At 38.5% G+C, this 22,645-nt stretch overlaps 1 protein-coding gene across 1 annotated transcript in view; it reads left to right on the top strand.

The window, feature by feature from the left end:
* DCHS2 (dachsous cadherin-related 2) overlaps positions 1–22,645 on the top strand; it is a 257,837-nt gene that overhangs the window by 203,567 nt on the left and 31,625 nt on the right. The window contains exons 16-17 of the mRNA XM_053597835.1: positions 9,856–9,969; positions 21,042–21,253. Of these exons, the coding sequence (XP_053453810.1) occupies positions 9,856–9,969; positions 21,042–21,253 (326 nt within the window). The remainder of the gene's footprint in view (positions 1–9,855; positions 9,970–21,041; positions 21,254–22,645) is intronic.

The following is a 22,645-nucleotide window of genomic DNA, read 5'->3' as shown; positions in this document are numbered from 1 at the left end:
CAGCATTTAACTTCCATGTTTTTGTATGAGTATGCAGATTCCTGTTGTTACTCAGCTCAAGTTTTATTCCATGGTGGTCCGAGAAGATGCAAGGAATAATTTCTATTCCTTTAAATTTACTGAGGTTAGACTTGTGACCTAAGTTGTGATCGATTTTGGAGTAAGTTTCATGGGCTGATGAGAAGTATGTGTAGTCAGTTTTGTTGGGATGAAATGTTCTGTAGATGTCTGCTAAATCCAAATGTTGAATGGTTAGGTTTAAATCTAAGATTTCTTTGCTCAGCTTCTTGTTGGAGGATCCATCCAACACTGCCAAAGGAGTGTTGAAATCTCCGACGATTATGGAGCTGGAGGAAATCAAGTTGCTCATGTCTGTTAGAGTTTCTCTTATAAATTGAGGTGCATTCTGGTTGGGTGCATAGATATTAATAATTGAGATCTCATCATAGTATTACCCTGAACAAATATGAAGTGACCATTCTTGTCCTTCCTTACTTTTGTTGGTTTAAAGCCTATTGTATCTGCAAATAAAATTGCAACACCTGCTTTTTTCTGATTACCATTTGCCTGAAATATGGACGACCATCCTTTCACCCTGAGTCTGTATTTGTCTTTTAGGTTAAGATGTGACTCTTGTATGCAACAGATATCTGGCCTGAGTTTTTGTATCCAGTCTGCTAAGCTATGCCTCTTTAGAGGACAGTTTAAGCCGTTCACATTAATGGAGAATATTGATAAGTCTGGTGAATTTTTGGGTATCGAGTTTTTCAAAAGTCCAGTGGCCATTTTTAATCCTTTCACCAGTGTGGAAATTGGAGTTTGATCCGAAGTTTCTGAGTCAGTTTACTTTTGTGGTATAGGATTGGGTTGGTCATTATGGAGGATAGGTCTGAGAATATCCTGAAGAGCTGGTTTGGTTATGGCAAATTTCTTCAACATATGAATGTCATTAAAGTATTTAATTTCTCCATCATAAATGAAACTCAGTTTAGCTGGATACAAGATCCGGGGTTGAAAGTTATTTTGCTTTAGGAGATTAAAAGTCGGTGACCACCCTCTTCTGGCTTGAAAAGTTTCAGCAGAGAGATCTGCAGTCATTCTAATATTCTTCCCTTTGAAGGTAATGGTTTTCTTTCTCCTGGCAGCTTTGAGGATTTTCTCCTTCATATTAACTTTAGCGAAGTTAATTATGATATGCTTTGGGGATGTCTTATTGGGGTTGAGTCGTGCTGGGGTTCTAAAGCTGTCCGCTATCTGAATTTCAGAATCTCTAGGCATGTCTGGAAAATTCTCTTTCATAATTTCATGCGTAAGGGCCTCTGTGCCTAGCGAGGCCACTTCATCTGTTTCTGGAACTCCTATGATTCAGATATTCGCCTTCTTCGAATTATCCCACAGCTCTCTGAGTGAGTGATCCGTTTTTGCTCTCCATTTCTCTTCCTCTTTGAGAGTTCGGGAGCGTTCAAAGGCTTTATCTTCGATGTCAGAAATCCTTTCTTCTGCTTGCTCCATTCTGTTACTGAGGGGTTCTACTGTATTTTTCATATCTTGGAGGGCTGCAAATTCTTGCTTCAGTGTGTCTAAGTCTTTGGTGGTTTTGTCTTTAAATTCGTTAAATTCTTGAGACAACTTTTGAATTTCTCCTCGAATTCCTAATTCCACTTTGTTAATCTTGTCTGTAATCCAAATTCTGAATTCGATTTCTGACATCTCAGCCAGTTTTTTATGAATGGGATCTTCAATTGCATCTGCCATATCTTTCCTTGGGGGGGTTGATCTATTCTGGTTATTCATGTTACCAGAGTTTTTCTGCTGATTCCGCCCCATGGTTGTTTTACTCCCTCTGATTTTTTCCCCTGGGGCTTTGTCGAGGGCCCGTACAGTGTTGTGGCCAGAGAAACTGGGGCCCTGTCTGGTGTGGTGGGGCTAAATGGTTCTGCCTTGTTTTCAGCTGGTTTATGTTCCACCCTAGTGAAACAGATACTTTGGATTGAAGTCTCAGCTGTGGAGAAATATCAGCAATTAAGTCACCCCGCCCCCCACCAGCAAACAATTGGAAAAGAAAAATCAAACCTTCCTACCACCATGCACCTAGGGCACCACCTGATTTGTCCTCGGGTGATTGGTTCAGTTCACAAATGTCCAAATCGATTGTCTCAGTCTGCACCTGTCTCAGGTGAGAGAGTTTAAGAGGTCTCTGGGAACTGGATCACAGGGGTCTGGTGACTACTCTGGTGTGGCTTGCTCCAGTGCTGTGTGGAGTCAGGAGAAGCCACCCAGCCTATAAATCAGTCTGGGAAGGTTGCTGCCTCCTTCCCCACCTTGCACCACTTCACACCCAGTCACTAATAGCCCTGCAGTTGGCTGACCCAGTTGCCTGTAGTGAATCGGTACTCCAGGAGTTTGTACCTGCCTGAATCACAAGGAAGTCTGCCAGGCCGGTGCGCTCTGCCTCTCTCCAGCAGGAGGAGTTGAGGCCTGACAACCTCGGGCGCTAGATGAAGGTTGAGGGGTTTTCACTCAGGTCCAGTCTCACCCCTGATTAATGTTACTGACAGAACAGAACAGAACAACTCTGCGTTTCCCCTGCAGAAGAGAAGCTGAATTGAATTCCAAATCAGCTTGTCTTTGCTCTTGTATTGTCTATAGGCTGACGATCCCCTGAGGGCCAGGTGCGTCTTAGGTTTAGTAAAGCGGACCTCTGGGTCAGCCCTGCCCTGGGAGTTTCCCTGGTTTGCAAGTTGGAGTTGCCTCAGGCAAACTCAGAGTCTCTGGTTGCCCACGGAGACAGGGGGTGTGGCTTCAGAATATTCGGTAGTGAGCCGTATTGCTAGCAAAAGAGGGCTGCTGCCCTATGGCTCAGGCAACCGTTGCTCCGGTGTAGCTCCCCTCCGGCCAATCGTCCTCTCTCTGCTCTGCACCCCAGAGTCTGCACTGACAGGCTGCAGCCCAGCACTGTCTACACCCCTCGAGCAATCGCCCAAGAGTCTGGACCCCTGGGGGACAGGCCTCCAGACCTTGGAGCGAGAGCAGAGGGGAGCGCGGGGAGCGCTGGAAGCCTGGGGTTTCAGGCAGAGAACACACACAGCTCCACACAGTTTTATGCCTGGCCGTATTATCACCAAAAGAGGGCTGTCGCACTGTGCCTCAGGAAACTGCCACTCCGGTGCAGTCCCCTCTGCGCCGACCGACCGACTGGCCTCCAGACCCCAGTGTGAGCGAAGGAGAGCGCTGGGAGCTCAGAATTCCAGGTAGAGACCATATACAGTTTATACAGTTTTATGCCTGGCAGGAGGATGCCGTAGCACCCCAGTAGGGGAGGTAGGTCCAGTTTTTAGAGGGTCTCTCCAGTGGAGTGTAGTGGGAGGACCTTTGAACTCTGCCCGGTTGTTTGTGGGGCACTCTGAGCCGTTCTCATGAGGGAGGGGACTCCCGTCCGCTTGGTGATGGATTTTGTACCTTTTGTTTGTATCCTTGTGGTCGCAGCCCGCCTCAGCAGGGTTGATGTGCGTTCTACAACCTTCTCTCTTAGTGCAGCTCAAATCCACCAGGTTACTTGCTGAATTTTTGTCTTTTAACTCTCCTTCTGGACGGGAGCCTCTGTGGAAAGCTGGCTTCAGTCAGCCATCTTGTCTCCTCCCCTGTATTTTTCTTTTTGTTCCTCTAACTTGATAATTTCAAAGGACCTATCTTCAATTCACTGATGCTTCTGTTTAATCAAATCTGTTGTTGAACCCCTCTAAGTGAATTTTTCAATTCAGTTATTTATATTTTTCAGTTTTAGAATTTGATTCTTTTATTAGTTTATATCTTTCTGTTGATGTTCTCATTTTGTTCATGCATAGTTTTTCTGATTTCATTTGGTTGTCTTATGTTCTCTTGTAGTGCATTGAGCTCGTTTATAATGATTATTTTAAATTCTTTGTCAAATAATTAATAGAGTTCTCTTTCTTCAGGCTTGATTCCTAGAAATTTATTTTATTACTTTGATTGGGCCATGTTTCAAAATTACTTTACCTAAATATTCCATAATTATTGATTTTTACAGACGTGTAACATAAAAAGCATATAATTATGCCTTTAAACTAATGTGAGGTGGATAAAAAAATACAAGAATGTTAAATGTGTTGCACTATTTATGCAACATTAGGCTTTAAGTTAAATTTTAAAAACTCTGAAAAGGTAAAAGGTAACTTATTTTAATGTTTCACTTACCTTATGGGAATTGAAGGTACAGAGTTGGTCTCATAGCTTACTATTTCTACCTTGATGTGAAATGAACAGTAACTGAAAGTTTCATCTACATGCCCCGAGACATTTTCTTAAAAACGTGCACAGTAAGAAGAGACCTAGAAGGATTCATGGTGCTTTATTTATTTCCTCTTTTTTTCAAGACAGTTTCAAATTTAGACTCTGTCAGGGGAAAAGCATGTAAAAACATTTGCAGCTCTTTGCTGACTTTAGCATCTAGCTTAAAGTATTTTCATTGAATGAAATAATTTTTTGCTACAATTCCATTTGGTATTGTGAAAACCTTCTTTGCAAATAAAATAGGATTGTGCCCTTGATAAGAGAGGTCATATGTAATTGTTCTCTGAAGTTTTGTGTGTATCTTTATTCTTTTACATGCAAGCAATCTCCATGTTTTCTTTTGTAATTGGGTATTTAATAAGCATCCTAACCCATGAATAAAGGGCCATCAGCAAGGTCATATTTTTTTGGCATAGCTGTTTCTCTTCTTACTGCCATTCTTTAGAATATATGACAAACTAGTTGAAATAAAATTTCCTATGTTTAAAAAAATAAATTGTATCAAGAAGCACAGAACTATTGCACATTGAGAATAAGATGTGTTGGACTGCTGTAAAGGCATATTCATACCCAAAATGTAAGACTTTTTTATATTAACAACATGTCTCCTAAAATGCAATAAAGTAAGCATCAGATTATAATGCAATTTGAAAGAGTTCTCAATGTGTGTAGTGACTTGATTCTCCCATGATTCATTAAAATCCATTACTTGGTCACTAAATGACTTCACAGCAGGCTTGAAAAGAACCACCATTCAGAAATCCTGATAAATAACTTCTAAACTTTGTCACAGTTTATGTTAAACATATTGTTTCTTAAGAGAACAGTATATTCAGTTTGGATTTTCTTATTGTTTTTCCATAACAAATTCTGTTTTATGCCTTTTTTCACTGTTTTTGCTGAAGTTTTAATTTTACAGGCGATATCATATACTTGTTTTCTTTAACATTTATGGTTAACGTGGCATTTTTGAATGTTAAGCATTGAAAGGCTCCTAGGAAAAAATACTGTTTGTTCTAGGGTATTTTCTTTCTTTTTTTTTTTTTTCAGTGAAATTCTTTTAAGTTTCTAGGGGAAAAAAAATATATACACATATCAATTTTTATTGGTTCAGGGATCATTTTCACTACAACCTCTAGCAGGGTGAGTTTCAAGCTGTGTTCACTGGGGCCATGTAGTAGGATTTAATAAGGAGTTTCAGCAGAGATCTTCAATTGGTGCTATTTTTTTAACTACTGCAAATCTCACTTTCAGATGTGATATTATAAGGTGGTGCCTGTGGCTCAGTGGGTAGGGTGCCGGCCCCATATCCCGAGAGTGGTGGGTTCGAACTTGGCCCCTGCCAAACTGCAACAACAACAAAAAAAATAGCCGGGCATTGTGGCAGGTGCCTGTATTCCCAGCTACTCGGGAGGCTGAGGCAAGAGAATCGCTTAAGCCCAGGAGTTGGAGGTTGCTGTGAGCTGTGATGCCACGAGACTCTACCGAGGGCAATAAAGTGAGACTCTCTCTCTTAAAAAAAAAAAAAAAAAAAAGATGTGATATTATAATAATCGAGGTTTTTTGTTTTTTTTTTAATAATTGCTGTTGGCTTGGGTGGCCTTATAGGTAAGGACCAGCATTTTTACCATCTCTCAGCCTGGAAAGCATCAGTGTCCTTTCTCCTTTTCTCTGTCTCCTTTTATAACTTCTTACTTCCTATACTTATGAAGTACCTTCTGTGTACAAAGGAATACGTTCTTGATACCCAGAATAACATACTTTATTCTCAAAAATTATACTGAGAAAAAGATGCCAAATAACCATATGATTTACAAGTATTTGAAATTTTAAAGGCAAAACTAATGTAGAGTTATAGAAATATATAGAACACAAACATATACAAAACATCCTCTACTGTTATTAATTTAGTCCAGTTTAAGCAGGGAGATGAGATCAGTTTTCACATATTTTCAGTACAAGTCCATGGGTAACAAATAAGTAACACAATGTAAATGCCAAAAAGGCTGGTAACAAAAAAAAAGAAAGGCGGGTGGGGGGGTTCACTTCTCTATTGGAGATGGCAAACAGGCAGACTCAGTACTGGAGTCAGTCCATGGCTGTTTTTTGTTCAGTCTATCTGATGGTATTTTTTTTTCTCATAGATCAAATTACTTTCCACCATTTAATAACTGGATGATTTCTCATGAAAATAAATATAAAATTTTGATGTTCTCTCAGAAAAACCAGGATCCTCAGCATCCTGAAGCTGCCATTCCCTACTGGCATCAACGAGCCTACACAGAGCGTCTCAGGCACATCAGACACACTCTAGGTTAATAAGCCCTGTTTTGTACTACTCTATGACACCATGTCAGCTCTAGTTCCTTTTAAAATGTTTTCTTTTACTTCCTTCTTGCACCTGTTGCCACTATCTTATACATAGTCCCCGTTGCTGTACACCTGGCAACAAAGGAAAGTCCTACAGCATTACTTCCTAGCTATCTCTCCTCAATCAGGACAGCATGCATACTTTTGCCAGTAAGTGTTATCCTATGGAGCAGGATGACAGTGAGAAAAGATATGTGTCATTGCAGGATTGTCCAAAGCAGATGCCATAAGTTATAGGCCTAACAGCAGAGTGCTAAGCCAGTAGGAAGTACGAAGTATCTCAGAAGTGGTGGATGAGCAGAAAACAGGAAGCCAAGTAACAAAGATGAATTAAAAACAGGGGTGAAAATGCCCTATAAGCACATGAAAAGATAGTTAGCATCATCAGACATCAGGGAAATTAAAACCACAGTAAGACACTATAATATGTCCCCTAAAATGGGTAAAATCAAAAAGATTGGCAATGCTAGTTCATTTAGAGCAAGTAGAATTCTCGTCAGTTATTAGCAGAAATGCAAAATGGTACAACCACTTTGGAAAAGAGTTAGTCAATTTCTTATAAAGTTCAACATATACTTACCTTAGGTGTTTACTTTTAAGAAATGGGTCCACGCAAACACTTGCATGTGAATGTTCATAGCAGCTTGATTCATAATAGTTCTAAATTGGTAATGACCTAAATGTTCATCTCTAGGTAAATGAAAAACAAATGGTAGGGGCAGTGCCTGTGGCTCAAAGGAATAGGGCGCAGGCCCCATATACCAGAGGTGGAGGGTTCAAACCCAGCCCGGGCCAAAAAAACAAACAAAAAAATGGTGGTATGTCCATTCAGTAGACTACTACTCTGCAATAAAAATAGAATATATGTGTATACACAAAGTCACTGCTTGATTCTCAAAAATTATGCTGAGCCGAGAAGCCAGGTATTATGTGATTTACAAGTGTATGAAATTTAGAGGTAAAACTAATCTAGACATATAGAGTGTAGATCAGTGGTTTACTGGAACCAAAAGTGAGAAAAAATTGTCTGTAAATGGCAGAAGAGAACTTTTTGAGGTATCAGAAATATTCTATGACTTGATCATGATATTGGTGTCACTGATGTACTCATATATAGTCATTAAAACTCATAGAACCATATATATAAAATATGTGTAGAGTATTATAAGTAAATTTCACATGAATGAAGGTGATTGAATAAAAATACTATTAAAAGAACAAAGCAGGCAGTTCTTAGAGGGAGGTAAGTGGATAGCCAAGAGTGGAAGCAGAGGGGAGATGAGCAGAAAAGGGCACAAGGTAATGTAAAGACATCAAGGGCCAACTTGGGGCCAAAATGAATTTTTCATACCCCTCTAAGTACTGTAAATGATCCCCCAGATCTGTCCATTCAGACAGCTGCTGCACCCAGCTTGCTTTAAAGGCACTCAGCATCTTCCTTGGTACGTCAATTTCCAGCTCAAGATCATCCCATTTTCTTTTCACTCCTTCCCATCTCATATAGCAAGGATCTGCTCCTCCACTTATTTTTTGTAAATGAAGTCAGATTGGGACAGAGCCATGTTCAGTTGTTTATGTATTGTCTGTGACTGCTTTCCTGCTTGCACAAGACTCTATGACCCTAAAGCCTGAAGTATTTATTATCTGGCTCTTCACAGAAAAAAATTGCTGATCCTTGACATAAACTATGCTTGTCCCCTTGCTCCCAAGGTCTCCCACAGGCTTGCCCACCTCTCCTTCCGTTCACAGCTTTGCACTCCTTTGTATGTAGAGTTGTTCTTCACTCCTGCCATGTGTGGTTCCTCTTTTAAGCCCGCCCATTTTCTTACTGCCACTGTCAGTCCTTGCTAATGTCTCTTTCATGCTGGTAATCAGTCTGTTCCCCATAACTTAGAGTGACATCCTTATTTTTTTTCTAATTTGTACACATAACTTAATTTCTATATCTTCTTTAAAGTTACCTTGTGACTGCTCCTACCCTATATTAACAATTCTCAAATGAATTCATGTCACACAGTTAAGTCCTGGTTGCTCTCTAGTTGGGATGCTTTCGCCTACAACTAGATAGGAAGCTGGTTGAAGGAATATTTCTTTTTCTTATAGCATCCTTTCTCATCACACCCAATGTTCAGGGCAGTGTGTCAAAAAATGTCTTTAATCTGTCCACTTCTTTCCATTACCCCTCCCACAGTCCTAGGTTGTGGTCTCCTGCTTAGATTGTTGCAGTATGATCTCAATTGATCTCTCTGTTTCATTTTTTTAAATTTGCTTGTTTGTTTTAAGACAGTCTCACTCTGTTGCCCAGGCTAGAGTGCCAGGGCATCAGCCTAGCTCACAGCAACATCAGACTCCTGGGTTCAAGCACTCCTCTGCTTCATCCTCTCAGGTAGCTGGGACAATAGGAACCTACCAAGTCTCTGGGCTAATATTTTTATTTTTAGTAGAGACATACTTTACTCTTGCTTAGGCTGGTCTTGAACTCCTGTACCCAAGGGATGCTCCTACCTCAGCCTTCCAGAGTGCTAAGATTACAGGTGCAAACCACCATGCCAAGCTCTCTGTTCCATTCTTACCCTTCTTTTCTCTGTTCTCCACACAGCAGTTAGAATGATATCTTCTAAAATTAAATCATGTTATTTTACCCTATTTCTTAAAGTGCCTCCATGATGTCCATTTGCACTTAGAATAAAATCTGACCCTGGCTTAACCACTGCCTGGTCCCTCGGTCACATTCTTCACCACCCCAGGCCTTTTGTCAGCCTTGTGAGTGATAGTTCTATCTCCTGGAACCGTCTTCCTGTGGCTTCTCATCCTTCACTGAGCCTGTGCTGCTCAGAAGTTATGTCTGCCTCCCTGAGGAAGACGTGCCTTCTGCCACATAACCTTATTCGTTCTTTCCAGGAACTTGGCACAATCAGAAATTTCCTTGACTATATATTTGTTTAATGTCTAGTATTTGTTTATTGTTTGTGAGGGTAGTGATTTTTTTTATTATTTTCTTTGCCACTTTGTCCCTAGCAACCAGCATGGAATCCACCTTATTAAAGTCACTTAATAAGTAATCACTGAATGAACAACTGAACATATATTAGGAAAATAATACTCAATATTTGCTCTGTTTTTCCATGAAATTTTCTTATCCTAATGAAGTTCTCATGTACCTGATTTTTACAGGCACTTCTATTGTGACCATAAAAGCGTTTGCTTCTGATTCAATTCAGGACAGCATTAAATATTCAATTTTTAATGGAAATGAAGATGGTGTTTTTTCTCTATGCTCCAACTCAGGTAATCCTTTCCTATCTTATAATAGTTTTATTTCCTGCTCCATTAAATGTTGCTAGTAATAAATACTCCTGCAAAACTTAAAAAATAGAAATTGGTGGGAGTAAATAATTTAAAAGGTAACCAAGAAGTAGTTTTTTTATGGAAGCCTGTGAGAAATTATGGGAAATCAAGAACTATTTATTTGCTTATGTATATTCACTAGGATATCTATCTTAATACTTCCAAATTAGATTGTGCCTATCCTGACCTTCACATTTTTAAAGATAAATTAGTTTATACTTATAATTTATCTGCCTATTTGGGAAAATTTGAGATATAGTAGAGAGATCATTAATACTGAGTTTGAATTGAAAGTAACCAAACACATCTAACCTTAAGGAATTTTTGCCAGAGAGTCTTCTAATTTGCCACTGAATGTCACCAATGCAACAAAAAAAAGACAGCTGGAAAGTTTTCTATGTGGTAAAGAAATTACTTCCAAATACAGCATGTATTAAATTTAACTTTAATAAGACTATTATTGTGCTCTAAATGAATACCAATTGATTATTTGAAACATACTTTTTTGGCTAACAACTATGTAGTAGATATTTATCTCCTGCTTTGTTGTGATGCCTCAAGGAGAATGTTTTCAATAACTTCTCTATTACCATACAAGTGCCTTTTTTAATCTATATTCTATGTATGTGGGAAGAATTATGAAGAAGTAATTTCTGAGGTCAATGTCCTCTCAGCCTGTGTGATGTTATGACTTTGGGGCCCGCACGGCCTTTGGTCATTCAGCCTTTCTGATGGCCTGTTAGAAGTCTTCATCTTCTCACCCTATCATTGGAGTAAGGCAGTGATTTTCAACCCATGTGCTGTGGCACACTGGTGTGCCACCAAAATTTTTAAAGATTATTATGAAATCATTTTTGAAAACATTCAAAGCACAGTAAGTATATTCTTTTTCTTACCTGTTTAAAAATCAATATAATTTAAGTGTCTTGGGGAAGTCTATTCATCAAGGGTGCCGTGAGATAAAAAAGGTTGAAAAACTACTGGGTTAAGGGATGACTCAGGAATCCTACACTTAACAGGGTCATTTGTGAACATCTTCAAGTCTTCCTTGCAATCCAGGTGTCTGAGGGTTCTGGACTTTATTGATGAAGACAGGACAGTGGCAGAGTTTGCATATATTCCCAGGCCATCCAAATCCTTCTGCTACCACACCTAGCCTTATTTTTTCTAGTCTCTCATTAAAATACAGGTAAAATCCACCAAACGTCAGTCTAAATAGATCATCCACAAAAACCTCTTTATTTTTTGATTAAGTGATTCTATTGAATCCATTTAAAAATTTTATTGGGAAATATCTACAAGGTGGTATGTGAAAATGCATAAAATTGTTTAATGAACAATAGAAAATGAAAATCCATGTACTTGACACCCACGTCCACATTATTCAGTTACCCATGGTCAACAGAGGTCTAAAAATAGTAAATGAGAAGTTCTAGAAATAAAAGAGTTTCTAAGTAGTGTAATGAAATCTCACATATGTACATCCCATGTCCTCCTGGGACGTGATTCATCTCTTGGTCCAGGGCATTGACACTGGATGTGCTACCAGCCTTTTAGTCACCTAGCAGCCACCTCAGTTATCAAATCGATTGTCATGGTTATTGCAGTGCTTGTGTTCAAGTAATGCTTATTTGATTTCGAAATGCAAGAGTAGTGATTCTAGCAACTCAGCTATGGCCAAAGAGAAGCCATAAAATGCTTCATTTGAGTGAAACATTGGATGTTTTTGACTTAAGAAAAAGAGAAAATTCCATATGCTGAGATTGCTAAGATCTGTAGTAAGAAAAAATCTTCTATCTGTGAAATTGTGGAGGAGAAAGAAATTTGTGCTAGCCCTCCTGTTGTACCTCAAAATACAAAATTATATCCACAGTAAATGTTAAGTACCTAGCAAAGATGGAAATGGCATTAAATCTGTGGGTGAAAGATGTGAGGGTAGTGTGTATGAAGTTGTCAGCAGGGGAGCCCCTGTAATGAGTGACACAAGTCATTTACTGCAAGTACGGGAAGGTTACACAGATTCAGAAATAGGTTTGGATGGAAAAACAAAGGTCACCAGAGAGGCTGCATCTGCAGACACAGAAGCTGCTGCCACGGCATTTCCAGCAGAGTTAAAGAAGGTGATTAAGGAGACGGGATATTGTTGAAAGCAAGTCTTCATTTGAAATAAAATCAGGCGTTTCTGGAAGAAGATGCCCAATAGAACCTACAGTTTTAAAAGCAGAAAGGAAACACCGGGGTATGAAACATGGAAGGACAGATTAACTTTGGTATTTTATGGCAATAACTCAGGGCAGATGATAGAATCAGATGTAGTGTACAGAGCAGAGAACCCACATGTTCTCAGAAACAAACAAACAAAAAATGATTTGCCCATGTTGTAGCAACATAATTATAATGTGTGGCTGACACTCATCTTGTTTATGGAATGGTTTACCAATGCTTCATCCCAGAAATAAAAATACTAAGAAGAGGAAGGGTTGGAATTTATAGTCCCATTAATAATAGACAATGCACTTGGCCTTCCTGAATCCATTTCCTGTGAAAATGAAAATGTCCAGGAAGTATTTTGACCTACAAATACAACCTCATTGCATCAGCCCCTGGACTGGGGCATCATTAGGTTTGTCAAAGCCACATACACCAGCCTGGTATTCAATTGCATTCAATCAACAATGGATGCAGGCCATAATCTGGACATAATCCAGTGCTGGAAATCATTCACTATTGCCGGGGATGTTCATTGAAGCTGGGCTGGAAGAATTAAAACCAGAAACTGTAAATGTGTGCTGGAAGGACTTCTGGAGTGAAGTCATGAATGATTTTAAAGGCTTCCCAGGGATTGATGGAGAAACTAGGAAAACCGTTCCCACAGCAAGACAAGGTGGAGAAAGACTTGCTGACATGCTTGACGAAGAAGTGGAAGAACGTATTAAAGGGCATCAAGAAGTGCCAACAACTGGGGAGTTGAAAGAACTTGTTGTGTTACCTTCAGGTGAAAAGGAAGATGAAGAAACTGCAGCAGAACCAGCAATGTGGACATTACTAAAATTTGCTGAACTGTGAGAATACATGGATATTAAAGGAAAAAATTATGAAATATAATCCTCAGATTATCCCATTAATGTAAAGCATATGATCACAGAAGGATTACAGCCTGTGCAGCCATACTTCCCTGAGTTAAAAAGAAACAGCTCCTTAGCTCCTCCTTTCTTTTTCTCCTTCCTTCCTTCCTTCTTTCTTTCCTTCTCTCTTTCTTTTCTTCCTTCCTTCTTTCTTTCCTTCTTTCCTTCCTTCTTCCCTCCCTCCCTCCCCTCCTTCCTCACTTTCTTGCTCAGGCTAGAGTGGCCTGGTTCAGCCTAGCTCACAGCAACCTCAAACTCCTAGGGTTCAAATAATCCTGCTTCAGCCTCCCAAGTAGCTGGAAGTAAAGGCACCTACCACAACACCTGGCTAAACACCAGGGTAGAGTGTTGTGGCATCATAGCTCACAGTAACCTTACACTCCTGGGCTCAAGTGATCCTCTCCCCTCAGTCTCCCAAGTAGCTGGGACCACAGGAACCCGCCACAACACATGGCCAATTTTAGAGACGGATTCTTGCTTTTGCTCAGGCTGGTCTCCGACTCCTGAGCACAAGCAATCCTCCTGCCTTGGCCTTCCACAGTGCTAGGATTACAATTTTCTATTTTTATTTGAGATGGGTCTTGTTCTTGCTCAGGCTGATCCCAAGAGATCCTCCAACCTTGACCTCCCAGAGTGCTAGAATTAGAGACAGCAACTTTTGATTACAGTGTTCCTCCAAAAGGTTTTGGCAAAAGACCTTCAACTATTGAGGGTCTTAAACCGTCAACATTATCTGCTCTGGACACCCAACCATCAGCATCATGGCTCAATGATCAAGGGTCAGCTGAAGCCAATGGATTCTCTTTTTGATAATATGTCATTAGCAGCCTCGTGCTATGTTACAATGCCTGTGTAATTCACCACACTTTATCTTATCATGTAGGCATTTTATCATCTCTCGTTATCACAAGAAGGGTGAGGACAATAAGATAGGCTCAATAAGATATTTTGAGAAAGAGTGGGACCACATTCACATAACTTTTATTACAGTGTAATTGTTCAGTTTTATTATTGTTCTTGTTCATCTCCTAAGGTGCCTGGTTTATAAGTTAAACTTTACTGTAGGAATGAATGTATAGGAAAAATGCGTATCATCCATAGGGTTTGTTACTGTCCATGGTTCAGGTATCCACTGGGTGTCTTGGTATGTTATCCCTCGACAATAAGAAAGGACTATTATATTAGAACTTCAGGAAGCCTCTGTGTGCCCATTCTCTTTTACATCTCTCTTTCATTTTGCTGTTGTTGTTGCTGTTTAGAATTATGGACAAATTGTAGAATGGCTAAATTGAACTAATTACCATATGCATCTCTCTCTCTCTCTCTCTCTCTCTTCTGACACCCAAGAGATAATCAGTAGTTTCAGTTTAGTTTTGGTCACTTCGTCCTGGCTATAATTTTCCCACTGTATGTGAATTTCTCAACAATAGGTTATTTACTTTTACCTTGATTTAAACCTGTTCAGAGAATCATGCTGTGTGCTCTTCCATGACGTCATTCTTTTGTTCAACATTTTTGCTGTGACTTAGAGTGCACAAACCATTCCAGGTTAAACAGGAATAGCAAATAGTGATACACACAGCTAGCCTGTCTCTTGTTAGATCTAACCTAAGTTCTCTTTTTTTTTTTATAAATAACTTATGATTTATTCATGTAGAGCATGCACATAGCCTAAGTTCTTTATACTTTTTCTGATAGTGCTGGTACATATACTTGAAATTAACTTTTTTTGTTTGACTTTGTATCCAGTAGCATTTTTCTTTACATATGCAGTCATTATCTGAAAATGACCATTGTCTCCTGTGTTTGTTGGAAGTTACATAGCTATTTCTCTTCTTTTAGTGGTTAGCCTCACTATTTTAACACATACAACTAAAATCCAACATTAATCAATATCCTGTTCCTCAATACTACAGGAGACATGCAATTCTTTATGTCCAAATACTCCGATTTCAATTTTTGTACTTTTGTTGACCACAATTTCAGTTCTTTCAACTGAGACATTATTAGTAATTCTAAATTGATTCAGCTGGATCTTTGCTAATGTCTTTGCTGACTGTCCTTCCTTATGTCTCAGATTTTTCTCTGGTATCGTTTTCTTTCTGCCTTAAGGATCTGTATCTCTTTTAGTGAGGGTCTCCATAGTAAACTCTCTCGGGTGGTAGTTGTCTAACATATGTCTTTATTTAATCCTTTTTTTCTTTTAAATTAAATCATAGCTGTGTACATTAATGCAATCGTGGGGTACAATGTGTTGGTTTTATATACAATTTGAAATATTTTCATCTACGTTATTGGGCTATGTTAACCTGTTTGATGAAAATATTTTATTTAATCCTTGTTTTTATTAATTAAATATATTGTTACTGGTCTTGTAATTCTGGGTTCACAGTTATTTTCTGTCATCATATTAAAATATTATTCTTCTGTCTCTGGCTTCCTGTTTTTATATTAAGAAGTCAGCTGTTGATCTAAATGCCATTTATTCGTATCTTCTTTTGGAACTTCAGTTACACAAATACTGGGTCAGAAGACTCTCTTCAACATCTCTTTTTCTTGTTTTTCATCTTTTTGTCTTTATCTTCAGTCTAGGGAATAGCACTTTTTATTTCCTGAAGTTCTCTTGGATTCTTTTTCAACTCTTCTTTGTCTTTGAAAAAAATTATTTTTGTTCCTTGCACATATTTCCATGTTCTTTTTTAATATATTTAAACATATGTAATAAATCCATGTCCAGTAATTCCAGCATCGTACATTTTGAAGATTTGCTGTCTGCTCTCTGTGGATATGCTTGTTGTCACTTATGGTGACTTATTTCTTTGTGATTTTTGTGCTTATACACCATGCGCTGCCCTGTATCCTTGAAATTTTTTCTTCAATGAATTTTTTGAAGACTGTATTGAATTCATGCACTTTAAGGAGTATTTGTTTTCTTCTCTGCATTTTATCTGGACACATCAACAGGGAGAAACTAGTTTAAATTTAATTCCGAAGAGTTTCAAAAATATATATAACTATAGTATGACTACCATAAATCTAGCATTACACTTAATAAATTCTCAGAAGAGATATTTTTTCTTTCTTCCAACCAACAGTGAGGTAAAACAAACAAAAATAAAAGTCAAGTTTCTGTGTAGCAGATGAAGGTGGATCATCTGCTTTGGGTAATTCTGGATCATTCTGGATGATGTTGACGGTTGGATGTCAGGAATAGACAGGTTGATGGTTGGGGATCTTTGGTACTTGATGGGTTTGGGGCCAAAATCTTTTGGAAGAACATTGTGATCAGAAGTTGCTGATTCTTTAACTCACCAAAATGTTCCCTCAGAGGTTGTAGGCCTCCTGTGACCAGAAGGGTGCTCCTTCTCATGACTATTCCACAATTTTGTCCTTTAATTATCTACGCAATTCTAAGCACTTCAGCAAATTTCAGTAATGTCCACACTGCACTGCTGGTTCTGCTTCAGTTTCAGTTTAATTTGTTTCTTTTTTCTTTCAATACTGATTATTCATTTGAAACATATACAACCTTTGAATTTCCAGCTTTGTTCCTGTTTTTCCTTTTACTTCTTTCACCTATTGGGGGTTCTTAACTTATTTTCTGCACAACTATCAAGAGTGAATATCAAGGTTGAAGATTGCAGTAGTAACCTTTGGAACAAAATTGAGTTTCTAGTGCTTACTAACCGCTGGGATTTCTGTTTTTATTTCTTTTGTGGAACCCTTATAACTATACTATCTCAATGATACATTTTAATGCACACACATCCATGCATATATATTACATGCATGTATAATTGATCAGCATGTTAGCTGTTTTTATTATGAGGATTATTCAAGTCTATAGTTTATAATACTACTGTCAAGAAACCTTTTTTAAAAACTTTAATTATCATGTTAAATGCATCTTTCATGCTACTTTTGAGACATTATCGTTAAATTTGTGTCTAAAGGTATCACATATAAGTTTTCTGAATATGTGTATTTTAAACCATACACCAGTTAAAATACAAACTGGTATATGTACGTATAATAAATCAATTAATATTGATCTTTAAGATTGTAGTCACTTTTCTCAAGAATAAAAATGGGATAAAACCATTGTATTAGTTATTGGTTTGGTGAGTTATGATTAAATAAATCTTTGCAAGAACTGTGTTCTCTGTGCATTTGTGCCAGAGTTTGCCCTCTGTTCCATAGTCACAAACCAAAGGTTGACTTTTATATTTGAATTTCATGCCACTTTTGATTAAAAGCGTATATCTCTCACTGTTCAATCAGCAGGGACTTCAGAGCCCCGCTCAGGCTGTGTATGTAGACAACAGATGGCCGTATTCGTTATACTAGGATATTTGTTACAGTGACACAAAACAAACATGATTAAACTTTCACTGTTTAATCGTTTCTGTAGGAGATAGTTTAAAAGTTACCGGATAACACAAATATTTATCCCATCCTCTTTTGGGTTTGTACAGATGCACGCACACAGTGTGTCACTGAAGTAACCTGCTTATGTTATCGAGCGTGTAGTATCTAAAGACTCTTAATCTCATTTTGAATTATATTTTATAACTTAGCCAAAAGCTGCATATGTACTCATAGATTACAAGGGAAATATTAGTGCTATTTTGTTTTCAAGTTCTTACACGATTAGCACACTGACATATAAGCATGAACATGACGCTGGGAGGCTTTTCACTCTAAGGAAAATGTGGCTTCCTGCCCACACTGTTAGGGCCCCTCACTGACGACACTACATCCCTGATGTCTTTGAGAAAAGCACACATGTAGCAGCTAAGGCAAAATGTGGATCTGGAAGGTGTGCCAGACTTGAGTCATCCCACACACTGGTTATTGTCTCTCCTGCTTGCACAGCTTCCACAGCATATGCCAGTTATTAGGCCAAAAATAAAAACCAAGCAAGGAAAGCATTAGAACTGTAGGTCCATTCCAAGTGCAAAATTCCAATTATCAAAGCCGAAACACAAGCCTTTTATTAAAAAATCCACTTTGATCTGCACTATAATTGGCACACTTTCTACTAAGTGACACTGGCAATTTAGCGTGACATTTCTATTTTATTTCTCCTCGACACACAGTAACGGAACATGATAGCCAGCCCAGTGCTCTGGTGGACACACATCCCTGTGAAAGCTTTGGACCCACCTCAGACTTAGGCTCCTGAGCCATTTGGGGGTGCAGAAATCAGACCTCGCTTCTCAGAGGTTTTGGAAGACCAGCTTCTTTCATCAGTAGAATATCCAAAGCCTTCTTAATGAGTCTCTAGCTGCCTAAAATTAGAGCTTGTCTACATTTTTTGTCAGGGTTATTGGTCACAACTGTCTGTAGTTAGTAAAAGTAATTTGGTTCTAGCACTGAATTAATAACTAAAGCTGATGTCAAAAATGACAACGAGTTCATGAAATTTTAGATTTGGTAATATACCTAGTTCTTAATATAGAATGTACATTATTTATTTTTTAACAGAATATAAACTACAAAATATCCCCCCAAATGCTCAATGCCAAAGATAAAGTATTAGAACTGGATATAACCCCCTCTAGAATTCAAGTAGGTATTAGATAGCTAACGTTTTTTGGACTAAGTTGGTTAGCTCTGGGAAAGCTGGTTCAAACAGAGCAACTACAACTGGGAATTTGCCTTACAGATGCAAACAGGACAGCTAATCATGTGTGCCCTCATATTAATCTGAAATATTTTTTAACAGGGAAAATAAAAAACAAAAAAACAATGTTTTCCTCTGGTACAATTTGATTCGATATTCTTGGCCTTCTTTGATGTATCTAAGTTGTTAAGCACATTCTTCTTATTTCTGATTAAATTCAAGTTCAACTTCCAGGTTATTTAAGTGTGCTTCCTGTAACAAAAAACAGATTTTATATGTTATCAAGATAATTTTCTGCATTCCCTTTTTTAGGTTTTGATTACTTAGAAAACGTTAACCCTTAAGGTTTAAGGTTTTCTAAGTAATCAAAACCTAAAAGTTACATATACATGTAACTTTCCATATTGCTTCTTCTGAAGTGTTTTGATTACCACTCTGGTTAAACAAAAAACTATTATGTTACAATGTGCTGTAATTCTGTTTTGATCGAGTGTTTTGAGCATTTTAACATCTTTTACGAGGTCTTCCCCAAATTCAAAACAAGTCTTTCTGACCTAAAATTAACTCTGAGATTTTCTAGTTGGCTCCTTAAAAAGCCTCAAAAGATATATCTCTTACCTTATAAAAAATATTAAATGATTAGAATTATTTGGAAACTCATATAAAAAATTGTCAAATAATAAGTGATACTAGACCTTCTAGTTACAAGTGTAGATATGGTGATAGAAATGTTCCAAAAATTATGAAAATTCATAAAAATCTCATATATTATCAGTGAAAATTCTAGTGGTCACCTTAAAATGCTATGTATAAGAAAAACTAATTTTTTTTTTTAAAAAGAAAGAATTGTACATTCTAGTCCATATTTCCAGAAACAGTACACATTCTTCCACCAGAAGATCAAACTTCTAACAGTCCATGGCTATTTAATTTTCTCTTTCTAAGTTCAGAGTTCACAAGGATATCAACTCTATACCTGAGTAGAACATCGTGGAATCTACATGTGACTACAAAGACACATTCCAAATATGCATTATGTCACTTGCACCTTACTGCACCTGGTGAAGTCCTTGTTAATATCCCCATTTTTAGAAAAGGGGACTCAGTTTTATGTAATCTGAATAACTTATTTCAGGTCACAAAATTAATAGGCTGGTAGAGCCAGGTAAGTGACCTAAATTAACAGGCTAGATCTGGGATTCATATTTGGTTTCAACTTTATCTAACTCCACGTTAGTGCACACTCAGCAAATCTCTATTCTATGGAATTTCTGACAGTTAAGTCCTGGTGAATCATAATAATAGTAATAATTGAGTTATAAATTTTGTTGTAAAGTGGAGGGGGAAAGCAGAGTAAATCTAGAAAAGGAAATTATATTAAGAGAGTCAGTTTCTCTGGGAGGGAAACTTGAGCATGATGTCACTCCCAAAGTCGGCTTGTCTAGCTGGTTCTGCTTTTAGTGTGAGGGTATAAAAGTCTTATTGAGCGCCATCTGTGGGCCAGCCCCGGAGCTGCAAGCTCAGGCTGCAGCTGTGTATATGAGACAGGTGAGAGTCCTCACCTTGCAGCACTTGTAAACCAAGAGGAATAATAACACGCAGACAGGTCAACAAGGTGACAGTGTTGCTGCCCAGAGATGCAGATGTTTTATGAGAGTCTGTCGAGGGCTGGTATGGCAATCGTACAAGTGTGGATGGTCCAGAAAGATTCCTGAGGAAGGATAGATGTGGGAGCCACTCCCATATCCACAGACAGATGGACGGCTCTTCAATTAGCATTAAGGGACAGATTGGTGTTGCCCTTGAATGGTGGAACAATGACAACATTGTTTTATACTTAATTCAGAATGGACCCTTGGTTGGGGGAAACCAGTTCCCAGGTGGGAAATGCTGGTGGCTGAGAGGAGGGCTGCCCCAGGGGTGGGGGTGGGGGTGAGGTGGTTGTGAGAGGTAGAGCCAGAGAGGTTTGCAGACCTCCTGATGGGCTAGAGATGGAGAGGAAAGGATGACTTAAGAGATAACTCCAAAATTTCAGATATTTCGTAGTTGCTTTCCCTCTACGTGTTTGGATCCTGCAAATATCTGTGAGCTCTCAGCTTTTTTCACAATGGCTCCGGTTGAGGGGGAAGGGAGGCCAACACATGGGAGGGTTGGAGGGACAGGCGAACATGTGAGCATATATGAGTCAAGGGTGATTTGAGACCTTTTAAGAAATAACTACAACATCATTTTCATTTTTTTCTCCTTAAAAACCAAAATAGGGCAACTCACTGTGAAAGAACCTAAGTTTCTCGACTTTGAAGTCCGAAATGAGGTACGACTCACAGTTTTAGCTGAAAGTGGCAGGCACAGAGCCTACAGCAAAGTTGCAGTCTTGATTGAGGATGTGAACGATAATCAACCGCACTTTGAGCCAAGTGTTTACCAAGCATCAGTGTCTGAGGGTCAGTTCTACAAGGCTCATGTCTTACAGGTAACAGAAACGTGTGTGCATGTGTGACAGAGTGAACATAATTATCAATCAATGTGTATCAAAATATCTAAAGTGTATGTCCAACACATAAATTAAAATGTAAACTTTCCAGAGTACCTGCAATGTTTAATGGATTGAATGGAGTCTTAGATCAAAGGAAATTTATATGTCTGCACGCATCTTTCTTCCTCTTTTTCATTCAGTACTCAGTTATTGCCCCGCCCCCCACTGGGCCACTTTCCCTGCAACAGGCTGGCGAGTGGAGCAGTGTGGCTACATAGCACAAAGGAAACTGCCTTGCTGCCGTTCTGTACCAAAGAGCTGGCGTGTGTGACCTCCTCATGGGTTCCACGTGGGCCTCACAGGGTTCCCTGGAGACTCTGGCAGCAGAATGAAGGGTAGATTGAGAGGGTAGGAAATTAGAAAGAGTACCCTACAGGGATGCCTAACTTGCAGCTCATGGGCTGCATGCTGATTTTTTGAGGACTTTCGTTTATCTGTCGTATTGAATATCTCAAAAAGCATATAGGGACCTTTGGTTTACTTCATCAACTATCATCAGCGTTTGTGTATTTAACGTATTGCCCAAGGCAACTCTTATTTTTCTAATTTGTCACAAAGAGAAGAAAAAGTTGGGCACAAGCACACCAGAACACCCATCAGTATGGAAGCCCAGGAGATGGTAACAGGCAGTGTGAGCCAAGGCCAAGGATGAGGGGCATGGAGGAAATGAAAAGCAAAAGTAAATAAATTAATAAACATGTAAATAAGTAAATCTGGCTACTTGTTCCTAAGATCGTGAGCCCACTAACATCATTGGTTTAGCCACTAAGGTTTTAAGCAGAATGATGGAAAATGATGCAAACAAAACTTTTGTTTCTTCCTCAACAGTACTTTGATAACCCTTCAAACACATGATGAGGATCTAAATGTGTTAGCGCTAAACCTAGGCTTTGTTTCCTATATTTATAGATCCCTTTAAAATGAAACTTTAAATACGATATAAAATACCTACACCTCGCCTGTTTTGTAGGTAATACTTTAGGAAATAAAGAGCAAATAAAAAAAGTTATCATTCACTCTGTGGAGATTTTCTATGGCATTTCTTTCTTTTCTTGGTACTAGCATGATACACCACTGGAAATCTTAAGCAAATTAGATTTTCTTTCAAGTAATTCTTCCTTTTGCATAAAGTTCTAGCTCCAAAACACATATCATTCTTACTGAAAGTTATTTGGACATCCTTTGGATGAGTTTGCAGAGTTTCCTTCCCTATGACTGGCTGTATTGTAAAGTTAATTGTAAGCCTCAGAAGTTGGATTCTTTTAATCATGGTTTTAAAAATACGTTTAACAATCTGTGATTCTTTCATAACTCATTTCTCTGAAAAAC

Source organism: Nycticebus coucang, chromosome 1, assembly GCF_027406575.1.
Source record: "Nycticebus coucang isolate mNycCou1 chromosome 1, mNycCou1.pri, whole genome shotgun sequence".
Lineage (NCBI taxonomy): Eukaryota > Metazoa > Chordata > Mammalia > Primates > Lorisidae > Nycticebus > Nycticebus coucang.
The sequence above is the reverse complement of the archived record's forward strand: the minus strand, read 5'-3'. Positions and strand labels throughout refer to the sequence as shown.